The sequence below is a fragment of the Schistocerca americana genome, chromosome X (assembly GCF_021461395.2).
Source record: "Schistocerca americana isolate TAMUIC-IGC-003095 chromosome X, iqSchAmer2.1, whole genome shotgun sequence".
In the NCBI taxonomy this organism is placed as follows: Eukaryota; Metazoa; Arthropoda; class Insecta; order Orthoptera; family Acrididae; genus Schistocerca; species Schistocerca americana.
The window spans coordinates 877,830,056-877,851,467 of record NC_060130.1 but is presented as its reverse complement, the minus strand read 5'-3'; the positions used below and the strand labels follow the sequence as shown (position 1 = coordinate 877,851,467).

General features: G+C 44.0%; 1 protein-coding gene across 1 annotated transcript in view; it reads left to right on the top strand.

Annotated features, from left to right (window-relative positions):
• The window catches only part of LOC124556367 (nose resistant to fluoxetine protein 6-like), a 196,940-nt gene that overhangs the window by 144,785 nt on the left and 30,743 nt on the right, over positions 1 to 21,412 (top strand). The window contains exons 11-12 of the mRNA XM_047130331.1: positions 7,223 to 7,318; positions 9,938 to 10,067. Coding sequence (XP_046986287.1) covers positions 7,223 to 7,318; positions 9,938 to 10,067 — 226 coding nt within the window. The remainder of the gene's footprint in view (positions 1 to 7,222; positions 7,319 to 9,937; positions 10,068 to 21,412) is intronic.

The window sequence follows — 21,412 nt, the reverse complement described above, 5'->3', positions numbered from 1 at the left end:
GATCTATTTTAACGTTAATGAGTAGTCCCAAGAAGATAATAAATTAATTTGATTAGCGTGTTGTTGTAACATTCTTATCCGCAGACACACAGGCACGAAGTTTGTTATATATTCCTAATAGAACAATATTGCATTTTTTCTGTAGAGTAGAACAGACACAATAAAACACTTTTGTAACTCTGAAGCCGTGAAGACTTGCAGAACTGTGCCAATTATTCGTGAAAGGCAATATCACTAATGCATTAAAATATTAGTAGTAAGAAGATTCACTCCCTCACTCTGTACTGGGATAGGAACAGGTAGATAGTATGGTATTTGCTGTACTTTTTCATATGTCAAATATTATTGCGGCGTAGAAAGAAAATCCTTTGGTATGTTTCAGTTCCAGCTGTTCGCTGGTTACAGGATTCCTCTGAAATTGAAACAGAATGGGCTATTCATTTTCATCTCGGTTATTAATTTTTTAACCAAAAATCGCCACTCATGACGCTTTTCGGAATCGTTCCTTCTGTTGCAATTTCAGAGTTATCTTGTAACCCAACGTATTTTTAATAAGGAACAGGAGAAACTGAAACTTAGCAATTGATTCTTCCTGTATCTTAAACGTCCTGAAACAATGATTTATTAAGAGAGGAACTGAAGAAAAATCAGTCAATAGCTTATCAAGAAGTACATTCTCGATATGAAGATAAACATCTAATTTCTTCACTTAGCAAATCGCGTTTCACCAGCTATCGATGGCCCTAAAAATTACATTGTTTCAAAATTAATGAACCGCTTGAGATTACTCATTGAGGTTAAAATAAATTTTAAATATGTATAATCTATCTTTAACACATTAAAAAATAATTATGTTGAGGAAGTTCACCACTTCACTCTGAATGGGGATATGAATAGAATTTCCTGCGAAATATTTTCATATTTCTCAGATGAACAACAGGAAAAAAAACCATTTGGTAAGTTTCCATTCCAGTCATTCAATGTTAACAATACTCTGGGTTACAGAATTCTGCCAAAACTACAACAGAATTGGCGATTTGTTTTTGTCTGAATCGTTAAAATTCATCTTATGAATAAGCTTCATCAGTCATGAAGAATGGCTACATTTCCATTGTTGACAGTTTAATTTTCTTTTTCTTATTTTTTTGTCAAAACACAGAATAAATTGTACAAACTCACCTTGCAGTAGCTATTGCAATAGAATCTTGAAAGAGCGTCTTATTAAACAAGCAATAGACGACCAAGGTGGTCGTCTTACGGTAAACCTCATTGTCCCTACAAAGTCCCAATTTTTACACAGTCTAAGTTTTACACAGTCCAATGCAGCCACTGTCACGAATGATGATGATGATGATGATGAAATGATGAGGACAACACAAACACCCAATCCCTGGGCAGAGAAAATTCCCAATCCGACCGGGAATCAATCCTGGGACCCGGTGATCCAGCGGCAGCAACGCTAGCCACTAGACCAAGAGCTGCAAATGAGAAGATCACAATAAGTATGAATAATAGCGAAATGATGGGCACATCACTATGAAGATGACATATAAAGCTGTGCGTAACGCAAAAAATCAAATTTTTTGGATGAATAGCTTCTGTAAAATCGTGTGAAAAAGACTACAGAGATTACGGTACGCGCTTGGCGTTCTACTCGTAATGGCAAAGCTGTACCGCGACCAGCAGGCTAACCAGCGTTCTTTGTCCGCACTCGTATGTGAGTGTAGCTGCGCTGGACAGCACGCCGAGTCGGCACACAAGCTAATTGGCTTTCCGTTTTTACTCTTAGTCGCGCTACGGGTTTCGCCTGTGAGCTACCCAACAATATGTCTGAATTCCTCGCATGAAACTTCCACGCATGCCTTCGTCACGGAATTTTATTACATAAAAGTTTGCAGAAGTATTCTATTAACACCCGTCGAATCCAGCTACAGTTTCTGCCGAGTTATTATACACTCTAAACAGTAAACCCCGACTGAAAACATTCCCTTATAACGCAGACGCACACCCATAGGTCTCGTATTGCAGCGATGTTTTGTCTCACTTGTGTTAAGGATCATCTCTTGCATGGCAGACTTGTGCTTTACACTCAATGATTTTCGGGTCAATGTCCACATTATGTGCGTAATACAAGTCCTGTCTCACTTACGGTAAGCGTATATTTATTTAATTCGTGAGAGTGAATTATTAATATGAATATCAGCCAGCTACACTGCTCTTTAAATGGTTTTTATTTTATAAATCACTCACGATGAGCCCATTTCGGCATATTGCACCGCGCGGGGTAGACGCGCGGTCTCGGGCGCCTTGTCACGGTCCGCGCGGCTTCCCCCGTCGGAGGTTCGAGTCCTCCCGCGGGAATGGGTCTGTGTGTTGTCCTTGGCGTAAGTTAGTTTAAGTTAGATTAAGTAGTGCGTAAGCTTAGGGACCGATAAGCTCAGCAGTTTGGTCCCATAGGAACTTACCACAAATTTCCAAATTTTCCGGTATATTGCCATCATCAGGTGTTCTGTAAATACGTAAGTAAGTTACGGTAACTATGACTAGAAAAGTTATAATACATTCGTTTAGTGTTTTCACCTTACAGTTAATATCGTTGATACAATGTCCTTTCCTTTTTTAGAATTATTAGTTTCTCCTTAGAAATACGTTGGACACGTACCAGTGGTATTACATGTTTACATAGCTTTTTTATTATTTTTATAGATTTGGTTCTAATTATGTTTTTGCCTGGAATTTGTTTTAGTTTTAGTGAAATTTTTGTGTTATATTTTTATTTTTTCGTAATAATTTTGTTATTGTCAATGATTTGTGATTTTTTCTTGGTGTTATGTCTTTGTTATATACTCTTCATGTTGCCATCGCTGTTGCTATGGATATGTATTATTTAGTGTCTCTGATATATTTCTTTATCCGTTTTCTTGCTTTATAATGTGAATAAAGTTTTCTATGTACTTTTTGTGCATTAGGTCGGTTTTTTCATTCAGTAAATTTGTGGGGTTACTGTATGCATGTGAATATATCTCTGTTTCCTTTTGCGTAAATGGAGGATTTATAGTGCTTTGTTTATGGGTTTTACATCGTGTTTTTCTGTTTGTAGATATTGAAAAAATGGGGATTGGTTGGTTTCACTTGCCCTGGTCTGCTCTTTATATCTAATGTCGTATAACTATGATTAGAAAAGTTATAATACATTCGTTTGGTGTTTTTACGTTACATGTAAATAAAAACCATCTGAAGAGCATTGTAGCTGGCTGATATACATAATAATCACGTCATTAGAGGACATATTTTTCTCAGCGAGTCCCAAATAACAAAAGTGAATTTTTACGTAACACAGCTGTAATACCCAAACACTTCGCTGCAGGAAGCAAGGGGAGTCTTTTCACCGCGGATGATGCCTACAGAGATTCAGAACTTCTACTGTTCAGATCAGTTACGACACCATGACTTGATATTGTCAAACTACACTTCTGCTCAGTGATGCTGAGCAAGCCGCAGACTTCTCACCGAGAGGTTCAAATTCAAATGGCTCTAAGCACTATGGGACTTAACATCTGAGGTCATCAGTCCCCCCGCTGAAAGGCGTTTGGGACATGCCGGCGAATAATAATCCACATGTTCATCTCTGAGTATTGAAATATAAGTTCTTCTAATACAGAGATTTTTAACAGAGCTCGGCTGCGAATATCATTCACGGCATTTAGTAGTTCAGTAATACATTTTTTGCATAACTTCTGATACAGATGTTAGGGCAGATAACAGTGTGTGGACTGCATCGAAGACGTTACTGATACAGCTTGGTCTGGGCTTGTTACGCATGCAACAATAACTATCTGACGGATAACCAATCGCAGATTGTATAACGTTTCTCTCGTCTTGGCAACAAAACAGATCAGTGCGACTATTGACCGTGTTGTCGATAGGTCTAGCACAGGCCGAGTGCGTGACAATCCCCACACGATGAGCAAGACATTAGAGCTCAGGTTAGGAGATCGATACCAAATACACAGCACATTCCAAGCCCAAAGTTGTGCACTCATTTGACATTTCTGGAGAAACAGTGAAAAAGATCTACCGATGATAGCTCGGTTCGCGTAACACAGACACTGAAATGGCCAACACCGCGTGGATTCCAGGGGTTCCCAAAGGGTGGCTCGTATTGTTACAGCGGATAGGCAATACATAGTGCTGCCGATCTCTCGAAAATTCACAGTTGAACAACAATGTGTGAGCTGCCATACTATTCAGACCTACTTCTTCGCTGTGGGGTACAATAAAAATCGCCCTATAGTACCTCTGCTAACCACGCGCCACGGAGCACGGTCGTTAACACGAATGCAGGACAATTGCGATCGGACCCTTGAAGGATAGACAAATTCGCTTGGACCAATGAGGCGTGAAGAATGTGGATACATTTCGATCATTGGCTACGATTGCAGGGAACTTTTAAAACATCAGCTGTCTCTTCACATAATGACGTTGGTTGAATTATCAGTATCGGATGTCGGCTGTAACGCATAAGGTTAAGATGCGATGCATGACGACGTAGTGCGCTAATAGAGATAGAGCAGAACTTTGAAAATATTTATTTTGCTTCTACATTATTTTTTGGAATATACACCATGCGATCAAAAATGACTTACAAGTTCACGGCGCCCTCCATCGGTAATGCTGGAATTCAATTTGGTGCTGGCCCACCCTTAGCCTTGATGATAGCTTCCACTCTCGCAGCCATACGTTCAGTTACGTGCTGGAAGGCTTCTTGGGGAATGGCAGCCCATTCTTCACGGAGTGCTGCACTGGGGAGAAGTACCGACGTCGGTCGGTGAGGCCTGGCACGCAGTTGACATTCCAAAACATCCCAAAGGTGTTCTATTGGATTCAAGTCAGGACTCTGTGCAGGCCGGACGCGGTGGCCGTGCGGTTCTGGTGCTGCAGTCCGGAACCGCGGGACTGCTACGGTCGCAGGTTCGAATCCTGCCTCGGGCATGGGTGTGTGTGATGTCCTTAGGTTAGTTAGGTTTAAGTAGTTCTAAGTTCTAGGGGACTTATGACCTAAGATGTTGAGTCCCATAGTGCTCAGAGCCATTTGAACCATTTGAACTCTGTGCAGGCCAGTCCATTACAAGGATGTTATTGTCGTGTAACCACTCTGCCTAAAACCATGCATTATGAACAAGTGTTCGATCGTGTTGAAAGATGCAATGGCCATCCCCGAATTGCTCTTCAAGAGTGGGAAGCAAGAAGGTGCTCAAAACATCAATGTAGGCCTGTGCTGTGATAGTACCACGCAAAACAACAAGGGCTGCAAGCCTACTCCATGAAAAACACGACCACACCGTAACACCACCGCCTCCGGATTTTACTGTTGGCACTACAAATGCTGGCAGATGGCGTTCACCGGGCATTCGCCATTCCCACACCCTGCCATCGGGTCACCACATTGTGTACCGTGAATCTTCACTCCACACAACGTTTTTCCACTGTTTAATCGTCCAATGTTTACGCTCCTTACACCAAACGAGGAGTCATTTGGCGTTTACCTGCGTGATGTGTGGCTTATGAGCAGCCGCTCGACCATTAAATCCAAGTTTTATCACCTCCCGCGTAACTGTCATAGTCCTTGCAATGGATCCTGATGCAGTTTGGAATTCCTGTGTGATGGTCTGGATAAATGTCTGCCTATTACATTACGACCGTCTTCAATTGTCGGCGGTCTGTGTCAGTCAACGGACAAGGTCGGCCTGTACGCTTTTGTGCTGTACGAGTCCCTTCACGTTTCCACTTCACTATCACATCGAAAACAGTAGACCTATGGATGTTCAGGAGTGTGGAAATCTCACGTACAGACGTGTGACACAAGTGACACCCAATTATCTGACCACGTTCGACGTCCTTGAGTTCCGCGGAGTGGCCAATTCTGCTCTCTGACGATGTCTAATGACTACTGAGGTCGCTGATATGGACTACATGACAGTAGGTGGCAGCACAATGCACCTAATACGGAAAACGTATGTTTTTGGGGGTGTCCGGACACTTTCAACCACATAGTGTATATTGTGGTGACAGATTGATGTGTGGCGCACCACGATGTTTAGATTACGTAGGAGTGTGACAATTCGGTTGCGAACTGGCGAATCCTACGAATGTGATGTTATGGTTGTAATTACAATTTTTGTTAAGGCGCATATTTTAAGTGTACTGTCTTTCAGTGAGTTATTGGTTTATGTCCGCTATTTTGACGACGTAATGGATCAAATCAAATGGATGTCTTAGAAACAATGAATAATACTATCGGTCTGAGGCGATCCACTATGTGTTCGTTAGGAATTTGTTCACCTTTGACCCTGCTCCAAGCAATGTTGTTTATTCACGGGCGGCTGTTGCACGATCATGGATCATCTTAGGTCTCTAACGCCTCCAATGTCTCAGATTTCATGTAAGACGGGTTGTCACCAATATTCGGCTGAAAGAATGCACTGTTCGCCATCAGAGGGATGAATACCAGTGAAAGCTGCTAACACGAAACACAAGGAAAAAAAGTGGATATATTTTAGAGTCATAAATGGATTTAACTTTTAATCATCAACATTAAATTACTGAATTGGTCGAAAGTAAGTATGGATGAGACTTTATTACTTTTATCCATAGATAAACTTTCAGCGATCGGCCATTTGACAGTCTGGTGTCAGAAAATCAGCATATTGCCGGTTTGGTTGTTAAATGTTCCTTTAGCATCCGCTGACGTTTCACGGGTTGTGGAACGCAACACGAAACCGAAATGAAATTTCACATCTCATGGAAATATCATCAATGTCAAATTGTCATTAGATGCTGTGAGGCAGAAAACAATTTCCATTTTTCTTTCACCTGCGGCTTCCCATTGCCTCATACAGGAGCAATGACATTTATTCGTCACCGTCCTACAGAAACCATCTCTCCTTACATTATCAATAGAGAAAAGTGACAGACACTAGTGAATTTCCAACGAAACTTGGTGAGCTCTAATCGATATATCACCCATAACTTTTACAATTGGATGTATTTCTTTGTATCATAATTTAATGCTGCAAGCTGTCATGCTTTCCACAGCGCACCACACGTTAATTCAAAACTTTGCCGTGGCGCTTACTATAATTTTAAGCATCCTCTCCCATTTTCTTTGTTATTGTGTATTTGTCACTTTATTTATTATGTGAATTCTTCGACTTTGTTGTAGATATTTCAAGACAGCCGTTGTTACGATGTTCACACTGCTCGTTTGTTCTTGGATTACTACTGCGGTGATTACACTTAACACGAATCACACACCAAGGTAAGGAAAGTTAGAGACCCACATTTTTTTTATTGTAAGAGATGTTTGTTCTGATAGATTTGCGAATAATTAACCCATCAGGCTACTTGTTTTATACAGGGTGTTACAAAAACGCACGGCCAAACTTTCAGGAAACATTCCTCACACACAAAGAAAGAAAATATGTTATGTGGACATGTGTCCGGAAACGCTTACTTCCCATGTTAGAGCTCATTTTATTACTTCTCTTCAAATCACATTAATCATGGAATGGAAACACACAGCAACAGAACGTGCCAGCGTGGCTTCAAACACTTTGTTACAGGAAATGTTCAAAATGTCCTCCGTTAGTGAGGATACATACATCCACCCTCCGTCGCATGGAATCCCTGATGCACTGATGCAGCCCTGGAGAATGGTGTATTGTATCACAGCCATCCACAATACGAGCATCAAGAGTCTCTACATTTGGTACCGGGGTTGCGTAGACAAGAGCTTTCAAATGTCCCCATAAATGAAAGTCAAGAGGGTTGAAGTCAGGAGAGCGTGGAAGCCATGGAATTGGTCCGCCTCTACCAATCCATCGGTCACCGAACCTGTTGTTGAGAAGCGTACGAACACTTCGACTGAAATGTGCATGAACCACATGTTGTGTCGTACTTGTAAAGGCACATTTTCTAGCAGCACAGGTAGAGTATCCCGCATGAAATCACGATAACGTGCTCCATTGAGCGTAGGTGGAAGAAACTAAAATGAGCTCTAACATGGAAATTACGCGTTTCCGGACACATGTCCACATAACATCTTTTCTTTATTTGTGTGTGAGGAATGTTTCCTGAGAGTTTGGCCGTACCTTTTTGTAACACCCTGTATACATCAAGCGAGGTAATTACTAATACTCTGACAAGCCAAAATATTATGACCACTGCCCACCGCTACGATGAAAGCTGCCTGGTGACGTTGTTGGCACTTGAAGCGGTAACAAAAGTGTGTAAGCGGAGAAGACATGGACGGGAGATCACCCTTGCGAAAATACGGGCTATAAATGGGAAAATCCATTGAAATAAGGGATTTTGACAAAGGGCAGATTATTATTACGTAGAGTCTGTGAAGTAGTATCTCGAAAACGGCGAAGCTGGTCGAATGTTCGCGTGCTACTGTCGTGAGCATCTAGGGAAAGAGGTAGAAGGACAGGGAAACTACTACTAGACGCTGAATGCTTGGATGTCCACGACTCTTCGCAGAACGTGGGGTTTGGAGGCTTGTCTGCCTTGTAAAGTAGGATAGATGGTGATCTGTGACATCTATCCGAAAGAACACAATGCTGTTGCACTCACAAGTGTTCCGGAGCACACCGTTCATTGTACATTGTTGAACATGGAGCTGCGCAGTAGACGACCCGTACGTGTTCACATTTTGTCCCAACGACATCGCCAATTACGATTGCAGTGGGCACAGGGTCAATGGAAACGTATCGGTTTTTCAGATGAATTCACATTTTTGCTACACTAGGTCGCTGGTCGTCTCCAGAAACGCCATCATCGAAGTGAGCTGCTGGTCGAAACGTGCTGCTTGCCACGGACGCAGGCTAATGGGAGCAGTATTATGCTATGGAAAACATTCTCTTGCGCTTCCATGGGACCTGTGGTAGTAATCGAAGACACGTTGACAGCTGTGAACCACCTGCATCCCTTCATGCTTGATGTCTTCCTCAACGGTGATGTCATCTTTCAGCAATATAATTGCCCGTGTCCCGGAGCCAGAACCGTGCTACAATGGTTTGAGAAGCATTATAGTGAACTCACGTTGATGTCTCGGCGACCAAATTCATCTAATGTAAATCCTATGGAACCCATCTGGGTCGCTATCGGGCACGATCACCGAGTACGCAAATCAGCGGCCCGTTATTTACGTGAAATTACGTGACCTGTGCGTAGACATCTCATGGCACATACCTCCACAAACCTACCAACAAACTGTCCGATCCCTGATAAGCAGAATCAGTGATGTATTTCGTCCCAAAGACAGACAAACTAGCTGTTAAGCAGGTGGTCATAATGTCTTGGCTCGGCAGTGAATTTAGTAGGTTAGCTTCAAGGTTACGGAAATGGTTTTAGATGTTTTCGCAATAATTAACAAAATTTCACCTTTGACTGTCTTTTCAATGTATCATTTATCTGAAAACAGCATATTTAAAATAATAAAAAAATAAAAATTAAATTCACTGTCCAAATTGTAGTGCAATTCGTTAACTGCTTCTGTTTCTGATCGTACGAAAAATACTGATCCAACATGGCTCTTCAAAGACGTATGTTCTTAAATGAAGGGAGAAACCATTAAAAGAAACTGCTCATAGAAAATATTTGTCATTCACCTCAAACGCAAATGCTGGTAATATACCTTACTTTATGCACTAAAAATAGTGTCTGGAAACCGTCGAGACAAACAAGTTATGACTTTTCTTACTTCCTGAAAAGAAGTGTTAATGAGAAAATAGCCAAGATGCGAACAATGGAGCACGTAATTTTTTGATGCTGAGGCTGTTCTGCTTTAAATCTCTCCATTGTTAGACACAGTGTCTCATTTATTGCTCAAAATAATCTGTTATTTATGCAACTACCTCAAGAACATCTTTTTTAGCATAGATCAACCTCTCGGTCTATTCGACGAGCTGTACGATAAGCCCTGGACCAGGCTGGGACCTTACGTTGTTGGGATGTGCGTCGGATATCTGCTGAACAGGACTAACTGCAAAATTCGCATACCTAAGGTGAGAAGCTGCGCTGTCGCATCAGAGTATCCTGTAAATCAAGAAATGCGTCTAGTATCAAATTAGGATTATATCTCAGAAATAACATACTGTAGCACGTGAAGCTATTGTATAATTTATTTTTAACTGTTGAACCGGTTTTGGTCAGAAACCATTTTACAGAGCATTTTTTCTTAATAGCAGGTGTTACATATACATATCACAAAAAATGTCAAAATATTATTTATAAATATTATTTTTTTGACATTTGTTTCATGATATATACAACCAACACCTGCTATTGACAAAATTAGTATTGGAAAATCGTCTCTGACCGAAACTAGTCGCACAATTACTAATGAATTATACAGTAGTTTAAAGTGTTACAGTATGTTATTTCTAAAATTTATCAAAGCTGTGGAACACAGTCAACAAAAATTATGGAGTTACATGTTTATCAGTTGAAGTAATTATGACATTATTCATAGCAGGATGCCGGTATCTGTCAAACGATATTTTATTATTATTGTTATAAAGCAATTACAAGACATGTAAGCTCTCTGCTGCTAACTTAAAAATATTTTGACGACTTGTCTTTCTTTGGCATAGTTTTTCCAGTTTCTAATTTCTATAAATTTTTGGCCCTTTTTCATGTTAACTACAAATGTCGTTCCTTGTCGTCCTAATGGTTTTCTTCTTCCTGAAATTTCTTCTACCACAATCTTATTTTGTTCTAATTACACGACCAGTTCGTTTAATCCCTCTTACGTTTACCTTTCTTGCAATGTAAGGTTCTTTAATCAGGTGATATAGTTCTATGTTTCTTTTTTTAATTTTGGATTCGATATTCACCATTGACAACGTCCTTTACTACCCCAACCATTTTGACTTTTTTTACTCTTCGTTAGCCTTAGTGCTTCTTCATCTCGTTTTGTCAAACTCCAGTTTTCTATGCGTATGATAAAAGAGGCCTATAAATAACTCATACAGGGTGTTTCAAAGCATTTTTATCATTGGTAGGCGGTAGGGGCGGTAGGGCATAGCCACTCTGCAGTGTGTGTATGCAATGTGTGTTGCCTACAGTACAGTCATCTGCTCCGTGTGAAAGTAGGTAAGCCAAGAAAAATTAAAGTTCATCTACATCTACATCTACATCTACATTTATACTCCGCAAGCCACCCAACGGTGTGTGGCGGAGGGCACTTTACGTGCCACTGTCATTACCTCCCTTTCCTGTTCCAGTCGCGTATGGTTCGCGGGAAGAACGACTGTCTGAAAGCCTCCGTGCGCGCTCTAATCTCTAATTTTACATTCGTGATCTCCTCGGGAGATCCCGATTCATTACTAAAATATCTGTCCCCTCTTAGAGACACTCGTTCTTAAGATTTTCTTGTTGAATATCAGCCTATCAGTTTACTGGAGTAGTATGGAAACGCATCACACCTGGCAGTAGACCATTGAAGTTCGGTGAAATGTCATTCATCCAGGGCTGACGAATTCAATGTAGACAGCTCGATTATTCTTATGAGATCTCCTCGTAGTTTTCCTCCCTCATGATTATTTCTTACTACAAATCTTCTATGTGCTAAAATTTATTAGTAGCCTCTGCTACGAGGGAAGTAACTTTTCCGATGATTTAAACAAAATCTCTCGGGAATATCGGGATAATTTCCTCGAAATAAAACCCACAGATTAACTTCTAGCTGACAGCGAGGCACGTCCTATACTTTAAACACTGAAAGACAATACAGTTTTTCAATACATTCCCCGGTTGTTCGCTGAAGAACATTTAAAGAAATAAACAGAAACGAAACTGAATAAACGTAAGGAAAAGGAAGCACCACGTCGATTTGCGAAACGTTTACTCCAGTCTTATACTGTAAATGGAGTCCAGCTAGCTCTTGTTACATCAAAACGTCCACGTATGAACTTAAAGCAGGTGCTCAAAATGGCGACCTCTCACCTGATTACAGTCATTGCAGCGCCGATGCATTGCCTGGTGGAAATCGGAAGATTCCAGGAATTGTTTAAAAGGCATTACATGACGCCTGTATTCGTTCGAACAGCACGTCATCGTGACATTCTACAGGCATAGTATACACGCTATTTGTTTGATGTGATCCCACAGGAAGAAATCGACTGGCATGATATCAAATGACTGTCATGGTCATGGAACAGGCCCGCCTCTCCCAATTCAGTCACATCAGACATGTCAATGAAGTTCGTGCGCACACGACGGTTAGAATGTAGTGGTGGGCCATCACGTTGAAACCACATTTTCGATCGGACATTCAGCGGAACAACTTCTAACTGCTTGGGTAGGTCATTTGCCAGAAATTTGTGACACATATGGCTGCCTAGACGAACTGGAACAAAAACAGGTCCAACAATATGTTCACCGACGACGCCAGGCCACACGATTACTGGAAACTGTTTTTGGCGATCTCTGATCACGGTTGAACATGGGTTTTCTTCTGCCCACAAGCGGCTGTTGTGAGTATTTAAATAGCTGTCTCTCTTAAAACGCGCATCGGCTGTGAACAACACACTCTCACGCTCGGTAATGTGTTGCTGCATAAACCACTGTGAAAACCGCAAACGGGCTCGAAGACAGGTGGTCCAAGAGCTTGCGTCTCTTGCAAATGTCATGGTTGCAACCAGCGCTGACTAAGCACTATCCTGACGAACGTGTAAGTCACGTCCATATCTCTTGCGATAGCTTTATATGCTTGTAGTCCGGTTCTTCTCAACTCTGTCCAGTACTTCTTCTTCAAATTGCAGCGTACCAACACCTCTTGTGTTGACGCCCTCAGTACACTGATCGAAGGTCCCATACTCACACAGTCGCTCATGTAGCTTCTGGAACAGTGCGTGATATGGCTGTCTACTGTTAGGGATGCATCCTTGATACAGACCTGCTGCCAAGCTTTCCCAGCCTGTTGCTTCACTGATCAGCAAATGCATTTCCGCTACGTCTGCCAAAGAAGAAACATCGTCCACACAATTCCGAAGACTGCAAGAGCTGACAAGTGCGAGAACTACCGCACAGTCAGCTTAACAGCTCATGCATCCAGGTTGCTGACAAGAATAATATACAGAAGAATGGAAAAGAAAACTGTGAAGGTGTTAGATGATGATAAGTTCGGATTTAGGAAAGGTAAGGGCACCAGAGAGTCAATTCTGACGGTGCGATTGATAATAGAAGCAAGACTAAAGAAAAATCAAGACACGTTCATAGGATTTGTCGACCTGATAAGAGCGTTCGACAATGTAAAATCGTGCAAGATGTTCGAAATTCTGAGAAAAATAGGGGTAAGCTATAGGGAGAGACGGGTCATATACAATATGTACAAGAGCCAAGAGGAAATAATAAGAATGGACGACCAAGAACGAAGTGCTCGGATAAAAAAGATGTAAGACAGGGATATAGTCTTTCGCCCCTACTGTTCAGTCTGTATATCGAAGAAGCAATGATGGGAAAAAAAAGAAAGGTTCAGAAGTGGAATTAAAATTCAAGGCGAAAGGATATCAATCATACGATTCGCGGATGACATTGCTATCCTGAGTGAAAGTGAAGAAGAATCACGAGACGTGTTGAACGGGACGGACAGTCTAATGAGTACAGAATATGGATTGAGACTAAATCGAAGAAAGACAAAAGTAACGAGGAGTACGAGGAATGAGAACAGCGAGAAACTTAACACCAGGATTGATGGTCACGAAGTAGATGAAGTTAAAGAATTCTGCTATCTAAGCAGCAAAATAACCAATGACGGACGGGGCAAGGAGGACATGAAAAGTAGACCAGCACTGGCAAAAAGGGCATTCCTGGCCAAGAGAAGTCTACTAGTATCAAACATAGGCCTTAATTTGAGGAAGAAATTTTTGAGAAATCAAATCAAATGGCTCTAAGCACTATTGGACTTAACATCTGAGGTCATCAGTCCCCTAGACTTAGAACTACTGAAACCTAACTAACCTAAGGACATCACACACAAAACCGGAAAAGAAGAGAATCGAAGCATTTTAAGTGTGGTGCCGCAGACGAATGTTGGAAATTAGGTGGACTATAAGGTAAGGAATGAGGAGTTTCTGCGCAGAATCAGAGAGGAAAGAAATATATGGAAAACACTGACAAGGAGAAGGGACAGGATGAAAAGACGTCTGTTAAGACATCAGGGAATGACTCCCATGGTACTAGAGGGAGCTGTAGAGAGTAAGAACTGTGGCGGAAGGCACAGATAGGAACACATCCTGCAGATAATAGAGGGCGTATGTTACAAGTGTTACTCTGAGATGAAGAGGTTTGCACGAGAGAGGAATTCGTGGTGGGCCGCATCAAACCAGTCAGAAGGTTAATGACTCAAAAAAAAAAGTGGTCTTGAGTGCGATGTACGGTGTCCATGAACACACAACTGTTTCAACTCAGGCAGTGGCAACGAATTAAAGAGTACCGAACTGCACACAGCACACAGCACATGCAGTCAACTGCAGTTCTTGTTGTTGTGATAGAACATCTCGGAGCAAGTGCGGGGCTCTGCCACAGGTTGTCACGAACAGATGACTGGATTCTAGGCAACACACACTGCATACGCAGGGCGCACAGTGCGTACTCCCTGTGCCTCTTACAAGGAGAGGACGCCTAATCGTCATCGTCGAATTCGCCCAAATTCATGGTACATGTAGGGCGTGGTGAGATGTAAGTGCCCCAGGTGGGAACTTCAGATGGCCAAGCGTTTATCAAATAAAGGAAATTTTGATACGGATCTATCAGCATGTGCATCTCATCAATTGTCCAGCCGGCCGGAGTGGCCGAGCGGTTCTAGGCGCTACAGCATACCAGGAGTAGATCTAATGATTGTTCAAAAATGGTTGAAATGGCTCTGAACACTATGGGACTTAACTGCAGAGGTCATCAGTCCCCTAGAACTTAAACCTAACTAACCTAAGGACATCACACATACCCATGCCCGAGGTAGGATTCGAACCTGCGACCGTAGCGGTCGCGCGGTACCAGACTGAAGCGCCTAGAACCGCTCGGTGACAACGGGTTCAGCAAGAAGTGTTTGGCTCAGCGGCAGTCGGGCCTTGGCGGCCGTAGCATGCGGAAGTGAGCCGTGTTTACGTCTCCGCTGCTAGCGGCCGTGCGCTGTTGTCGGTGAGTGTAACGCCGTAGAGCGTTCGTAACTTATTCGCGCAGAGCAGATTTGATTTCTAATGGCAGAGTGTGTAAGGAAAGATACTTTGAAGCTTATGTTTGTCAATAATTACGCACGACCTAAAACGTTTGAAGCAGAGGACTTTCTAGAAGAAGTAGTTAAAAGCTGAGGATATAATTGGAATTCATCTGTCGATAGGTAGCAGTACCGTCTATCTTAAGTTAAAGAATCCCGAACATGTGACCAAATTGTAGAATTATATGGGAACAACTTAAAGTTCAAACATTCTGACGGCAAAGTCGGTAACGTTAGAGTTACACATGCCGCGCGGGGTAGCCGCGCGGTTTTGGGCGCCTTGTCACGGTCCGCGCGGCTCGCCCCGTCGGAAGTTCGAGTACTCCCTCAGGCATGGGTGTGTGTGTTATCCATAGCGTAAGTTAGTTTAAGTTAGATTAAGTAGTGTGTAAGCTTAGGGACCGATGACCTAAGCAGTTTGGTCCCATAAGATCTTACCACAAATTTACTCACGCTGGACTTAGAAGTATTAGAGTTTTCGAACTACCATTTGAAATAACCTCAGAGCAGATTAATGCAGTGTTGGAGCCTTATGGCACCATTCTAAATAACATTGCTGAGAAGTAGTCCCCCGGTGCACATAAATTTCCGGCCTTAAATGGTGTGCGGTAGGTTAAAATTGGCTTGATAAAGCATACTCCCTCCTATGTTAACGTCTGTGGATATAGGGATAGTTTTATTTATGAGGAGCAGCCTAGAACATGCACTGGATGTGGCTCCACAGGACACGTACGCACTCAGTGTCTGTAGCGCCGAGTGATACAACTGCCGACGGGGGAGGCACCTGTTCCATCCACTATGTCACAGCTACCGATAACGCACGGCTCAGCAGCTCGTGGAACACCAGCTACGACATCAGAGGTATTGATAACACTACGGGCCACGTCGAAGAGGACATTCGAACGAGAACGACCACTGCAGAACAAACTCTAGAAGATACAGTTTCAGCTCATGCCTTTGACACTGAACGAGGCAGACATTGGCACGACCGTAGCTCCGAACATCGAGAAGCACTCTTCACATGAAATTGAAGTACCGACGACAAACGACGAAACACCAGCAAGCTCCACCACCGAAAATCAAAACAAAAAACGCAGGATTACCCATCAAGGAGCAGAAAAAATGGCTCCCTCCTTGAGAGAAAAAGCGCAGCAGGTACTACAGAAACTACAGGGTTATTACAAATGATTGAAGCGATTTCACAGCTCTACAATAACTTTATTATTTGAGATATTTTCTCAATGATTTGCACACACATACAAAAACTCAAAAAGTTTTTTAGGCATTCACAAAAGTTCGATATGTGCCCCTTTAGTGTTTCGGCAGACATCAAGCCGATAATCAAGTTCCTCCCACACTCGGTGCAGCAGGTCCCCATCAATGAGTTCGAAAGCATCGTTGATGCGAGCTCGCAGTTCTGGCACGTTTCTTGGTAGAGGAGGTTTAAACACTGAATCTTTCACATAACCCCACAGAAAGAAATCGCATGAGGTTAAGTCGGGAGAGCGTGGAGGCCATGACATGAATTGCTGATCATGATCTCCACCACGACCGATCCATCGGTTTTCCAATCTCCTGTTTAAGAAATGCCGAACATCATGATGGAAGTGCGGTGGAGCACCATCCTGTTGAAAGATGAAGTCGGCGCTGTCGGTCTCCATTTGTGGCGTGAGCCAATTTTACAGCATGTCCAGATACACGTGTCCTGTAACGTTTTTTTCTCAGAAGAAAAAGGTGCCGTAAACTTTAAACCGTGAGATTGCACAAAACACGTTAACTTTTGGTGAATTGCGAATTTGCTGCACGAATGCGTCAGGATTCTCTACCGCCCAGATTTGCACATTGTGTCTGTTCACTTCACCATTAAGAAAAAATGTTGCTTCATCACTGAAAACAAGTTTCGCACTGAACGCATCCACTTCCATGAGCTGTTGCAACCGCGCCGAAAATTCAAAGCGTTTGACTTTGTCATCGGGTGTCAGCGCTTGTAGCAATTGTAAACGGTAAGGCTTCTGCTTTAGCCTTTTCCGTAAGATTTTCCAAACCGTCGGCTGTGGTACGCTTAGCTCCCTGCTTGCTTTATTCGTCGACTTCCGCGGGCTACGCGTGAAACTTGCCCGCACGCGTTCAACCGTTTCTTCGCTCACTGCAGGCCGACCCGTTGATTTCCCCTTACAGAGGCATCCAGAAGCTTTAAACTGCGCATACCATCGCCGATTGGAGTTAGCAGTTGGTGGAGCTTTGTTGAACTTCGTCCTGAAGTGTCGTTGCACTGTTATGACTGACTGATGTGAGTGCATTTCAAGCACGACATACGCTTTCTCGGCTCCTGTCGCCATTTTGTCTCACTGCGCTCTCGAGCGCTCTGGCGGCAGAAACCTGAAGTGCGGCTTCAGCCGAACAAAACTTTATGAGTTTTTCTACGTATCTGTAGTGTGTCGTGACCATATGTCAATGAATGGAGCTACAGTGAATTTATGAAATCGCTTCAATCATTTGTAATAGCCCTGTACATGACATGCCATCGGACAGCCAAGAAGAACATCAACAAATGTTGAAGAAATCAAGAAGAGCAGTACTGTCAGATCGAGGAACAGGAAAATTAGAGGAATCCACAAACATCATAATGATTCTAAAAGGCACAGCAAACGCGAACAACCAACCTACAGGCGCACCGAAGGGGAAAAAAGAACCACGTAGAGCCAACAATCTAGGGGCATGGGAGGAGAATAAGGAAGTCAGTGCTCAAAACCAAACAATGACAGCAACACCTGAAGGCAAGGCACGAAGAATAGGAGGAGAGGGACTCCTTCCAACACGACCCCCCCCCTCCCCCATCGCAAGCAGCAGATGCTGAATCTACCGTCTCCGGAGAAAAGTTTCGTATCAAATCGCAAAGCAGCGAATCCGCGACTTTTGGCACAGAACATAGTTCAAAAATGGTTCAAATGGCTCTGAGCACCATGCGACTTAACATCTGAGGTCATCAGTCCCCTAGAACTTAGAACTAGTTAAACCTAACTAACCTAAGGACATCACACACATACATACCCGAGGCATGATTCGAACCTGCGACCGTAGCGGTCGCGCGGTTCCAGACTGAAGCGCCTAGAACCGCTCGGCCACACTGTCCAGCACAGAACATAGTGATTTCCGTACTGATAAGCTCGCTCCTAACAGTATGGACGTGTCCGCAACACCACAGGACAACTCACCTTGGCATGAGGATATGGAGGAGTGTAATCCGCCGGCAACACACAGTGGCGGACGCGAGCCGTTGAAGCTCGGTGGAACTGAAGAAGACATGGAAGATAACTTCTATTAACACACAACTGTGCATCGAAGCCTGACAGAAATGTGTAGTAGCACTGATCTACAATCGTATAGTATAGCTACAGTTAGCATTAACAGAATCACTAGTTTGACAAAAATTGAATGCGTACGTGATTTTATACACTCCTGGAAATTGAAATAAGAACACCGTGAATTCATTGTCCCAGGAAGGGGAAACTTTATTGACACATTCCTGGGGTCAGATACATCACATGATCACACTGACAGAACCACAGGCACATAGACACAGGCAACAGAGCATGCACAATGTCGGCACTAGTACAGTGTAATTTCGCAGCAATGCAGGCTGCTATTCTCCCATGGAGACGATCGTAAGGATGCTGGATGTAGTCCTGTGGAACGGCTTGCCATTCCATTTCCACCTGGCGCCTCAGTTGGACCAGCGTTCGTGCTGGACGTGCAGACCGCCTGAGACGTCGCTTCATCCAGTCCCAAACATGCTCAATGGGGGACAGATCCGGAGATCTTGCTGGCCAGGGTAGTTGACTTACACCTTCTAGAGCACGTTGGGTGGCACATGATACATGCGGACGTGCATTGTCCTGTTGGAACAGCAAGTTCCCTTGCCGGTCTAGGAATGGTAGAACGATGGGTTCGATGACGGTTTGGATGTACCGTGCACTATTCAGTGTCCCCTCGACGATCACCAGTGGTGTACGGCCAGTGTAGGAGATCGCTCCCCACACCATGATGCCGGGTGTTGGCCCTGTGTGCCTCGGTCGTATGCAGTCCTGATTGTGGCGCTCACCTGCACGGCGCCAAACACGCATACGACCATCATTGGCACCAAGGCAGAAGCGACTCTCATCGCTGAAGACGACACGTCTCCATTCGTCCCTCCATTCACTCCTGTCGCGACACCACTGGAGGCGGGCTGCACGATGTTGGGGCGTGAGCGGAAGACGGCCTAACGGTGTGCGGGACCGTAGCCCAGCTTCATGGAGACGGTTGCGAATGGTCCTCGCCGATACCCCAGGAGCAACAGTGTCCCTAATTTGCTGGGAAGTGGCGGTGCGGTCCCCTAGGGCACTGCGTAGGATCCTACGGTCTTGGCGTGCATCCGTGCGTCGCTGCAGTCCGGTCCCAGGTCGACGGGCACGTGCACCTTCCGCCGACCACTGGCGATAACATCGATGTACTGTGGAGACCTCACGCCCCACGTGTTGAGCAATTCGGCGGTACGTCCACCCGGCCTCCCGCATGCCCACTATACGCCCTCGCTCAAAGTCCGTCAACTGCACATACGGTTCACGTCCACGCTGTCGCGGCATGCTACCAGTGTTAAAGACTGCGATGGAGCTCCGTATGCCACGGCAAACTGGCTGACACTGACGGCGGCGGTGCACAAATGCTGCGCAGCTAGCGCCATTCGACGGCCAACACCGCGGTTCCTGGTGTGTCCGCTGTGCCGTGCGTGTGATCATTGCTTGTACAGCCCTCTCGCAGTGTCCGGAGCAAGTATGGTGGGTCTGACACACCGGTGTCAATGTGTTCTTTTTTCCATTTCCAGGAGTGTATATGCTTTCGATATTGACATAGTCATGTTGCAAGAAGTGTTTACTAACAGAGTGGGCCTGCCGGAGTGGCCGCGCGGTTCTAGGCGCTACAGTCTGGAACCGCGCGACCGCTAGGCTCGCAGGTTCGAATCCTGCTTCGGGCATGGATGTGTGTGATGTCCTTAGGTTAGTTAGGTTTAAATAGTTCTAAGTTCTAGGGGACTGATGACCTTAGAAGTTAAGTCCCATAGTGCTCAGAGCCATTTGAACCATTTTTTTGTGTTCTTTCCGCCGTCGACCAAACGCCCAATCCCAACATATGCCTGGAACTGGGAGACTTAGTGAACAGACTGCACCCCATCGACACCTTTCAAAGCCAGCCTAGAGTGAACCCAGGGTTCACTTGTATTACTAGCCATTCCATGTGTAGGATAGACCGCATCTACGCCTCTCGTCGTCCAAAAAATAGTGTTCTCAGCGTTGAAACTTCTCCAGTGACTTTTTCTGACCATTTGGCAGTTGTGGCTACGATTAACATGCCCAGGCAAAGGACATTTCGGGGTAGAGGTGTCTGGAAGTTCAATATCTCACACCTGATGCGCACTGGAATTGAGCACGAGTTAACGCGAGGTTGGGAAATGTGCTGAAGGAATATACGACGCTACGGAACTAAAGTGGAATGGTGGGTAACACATGCAAAACCTAAAATACGAACTTTACTCAAACGCAACGCTTTTGAAAAGAAACAGTGGGAAAGACACACAGAGGAACTCTACTTCCAGTACCTAAGGAAACTATACCCAGATACCGCCAATGTATCACCTCACACCATCAGAATAAAATGAATTAAGGCCAAAATAACTGCTCTGAAACGCCAGCAAATAGAGGGAGTTAAAATAAGATCGAGAGACAACAGCAGCCTTGAGAATGAAAAAACTGCGCTTTTCCACCTTCTGATCGAATTGAAAAGAGGAAGCCGGCTGCACATAAGTTCTCTCCGAAATGATGATGGAATCCAACTTTCCACCAGCAAGGCCCGCATCTCGTGGTCGTGCGGTAGCGTTCTCGCTTCCCACGCCCGGGTTCCCGGGTCCGATTCCCGGCGGGGTCAGGGATTTTCTCTGCCTCGTGATGGCTGGGTGTTGTGTGCTGTCCTTAGGTTAGTTAGGTTTAAGTAGTTCTAAGTTCTAGGGGACTGATGACCATAGGTGTTAAGTCCCATAGTGCTCAGAGCCATTTGAACCATTTGATACTGACATACCAAATGGTCCACCAGCAGGAC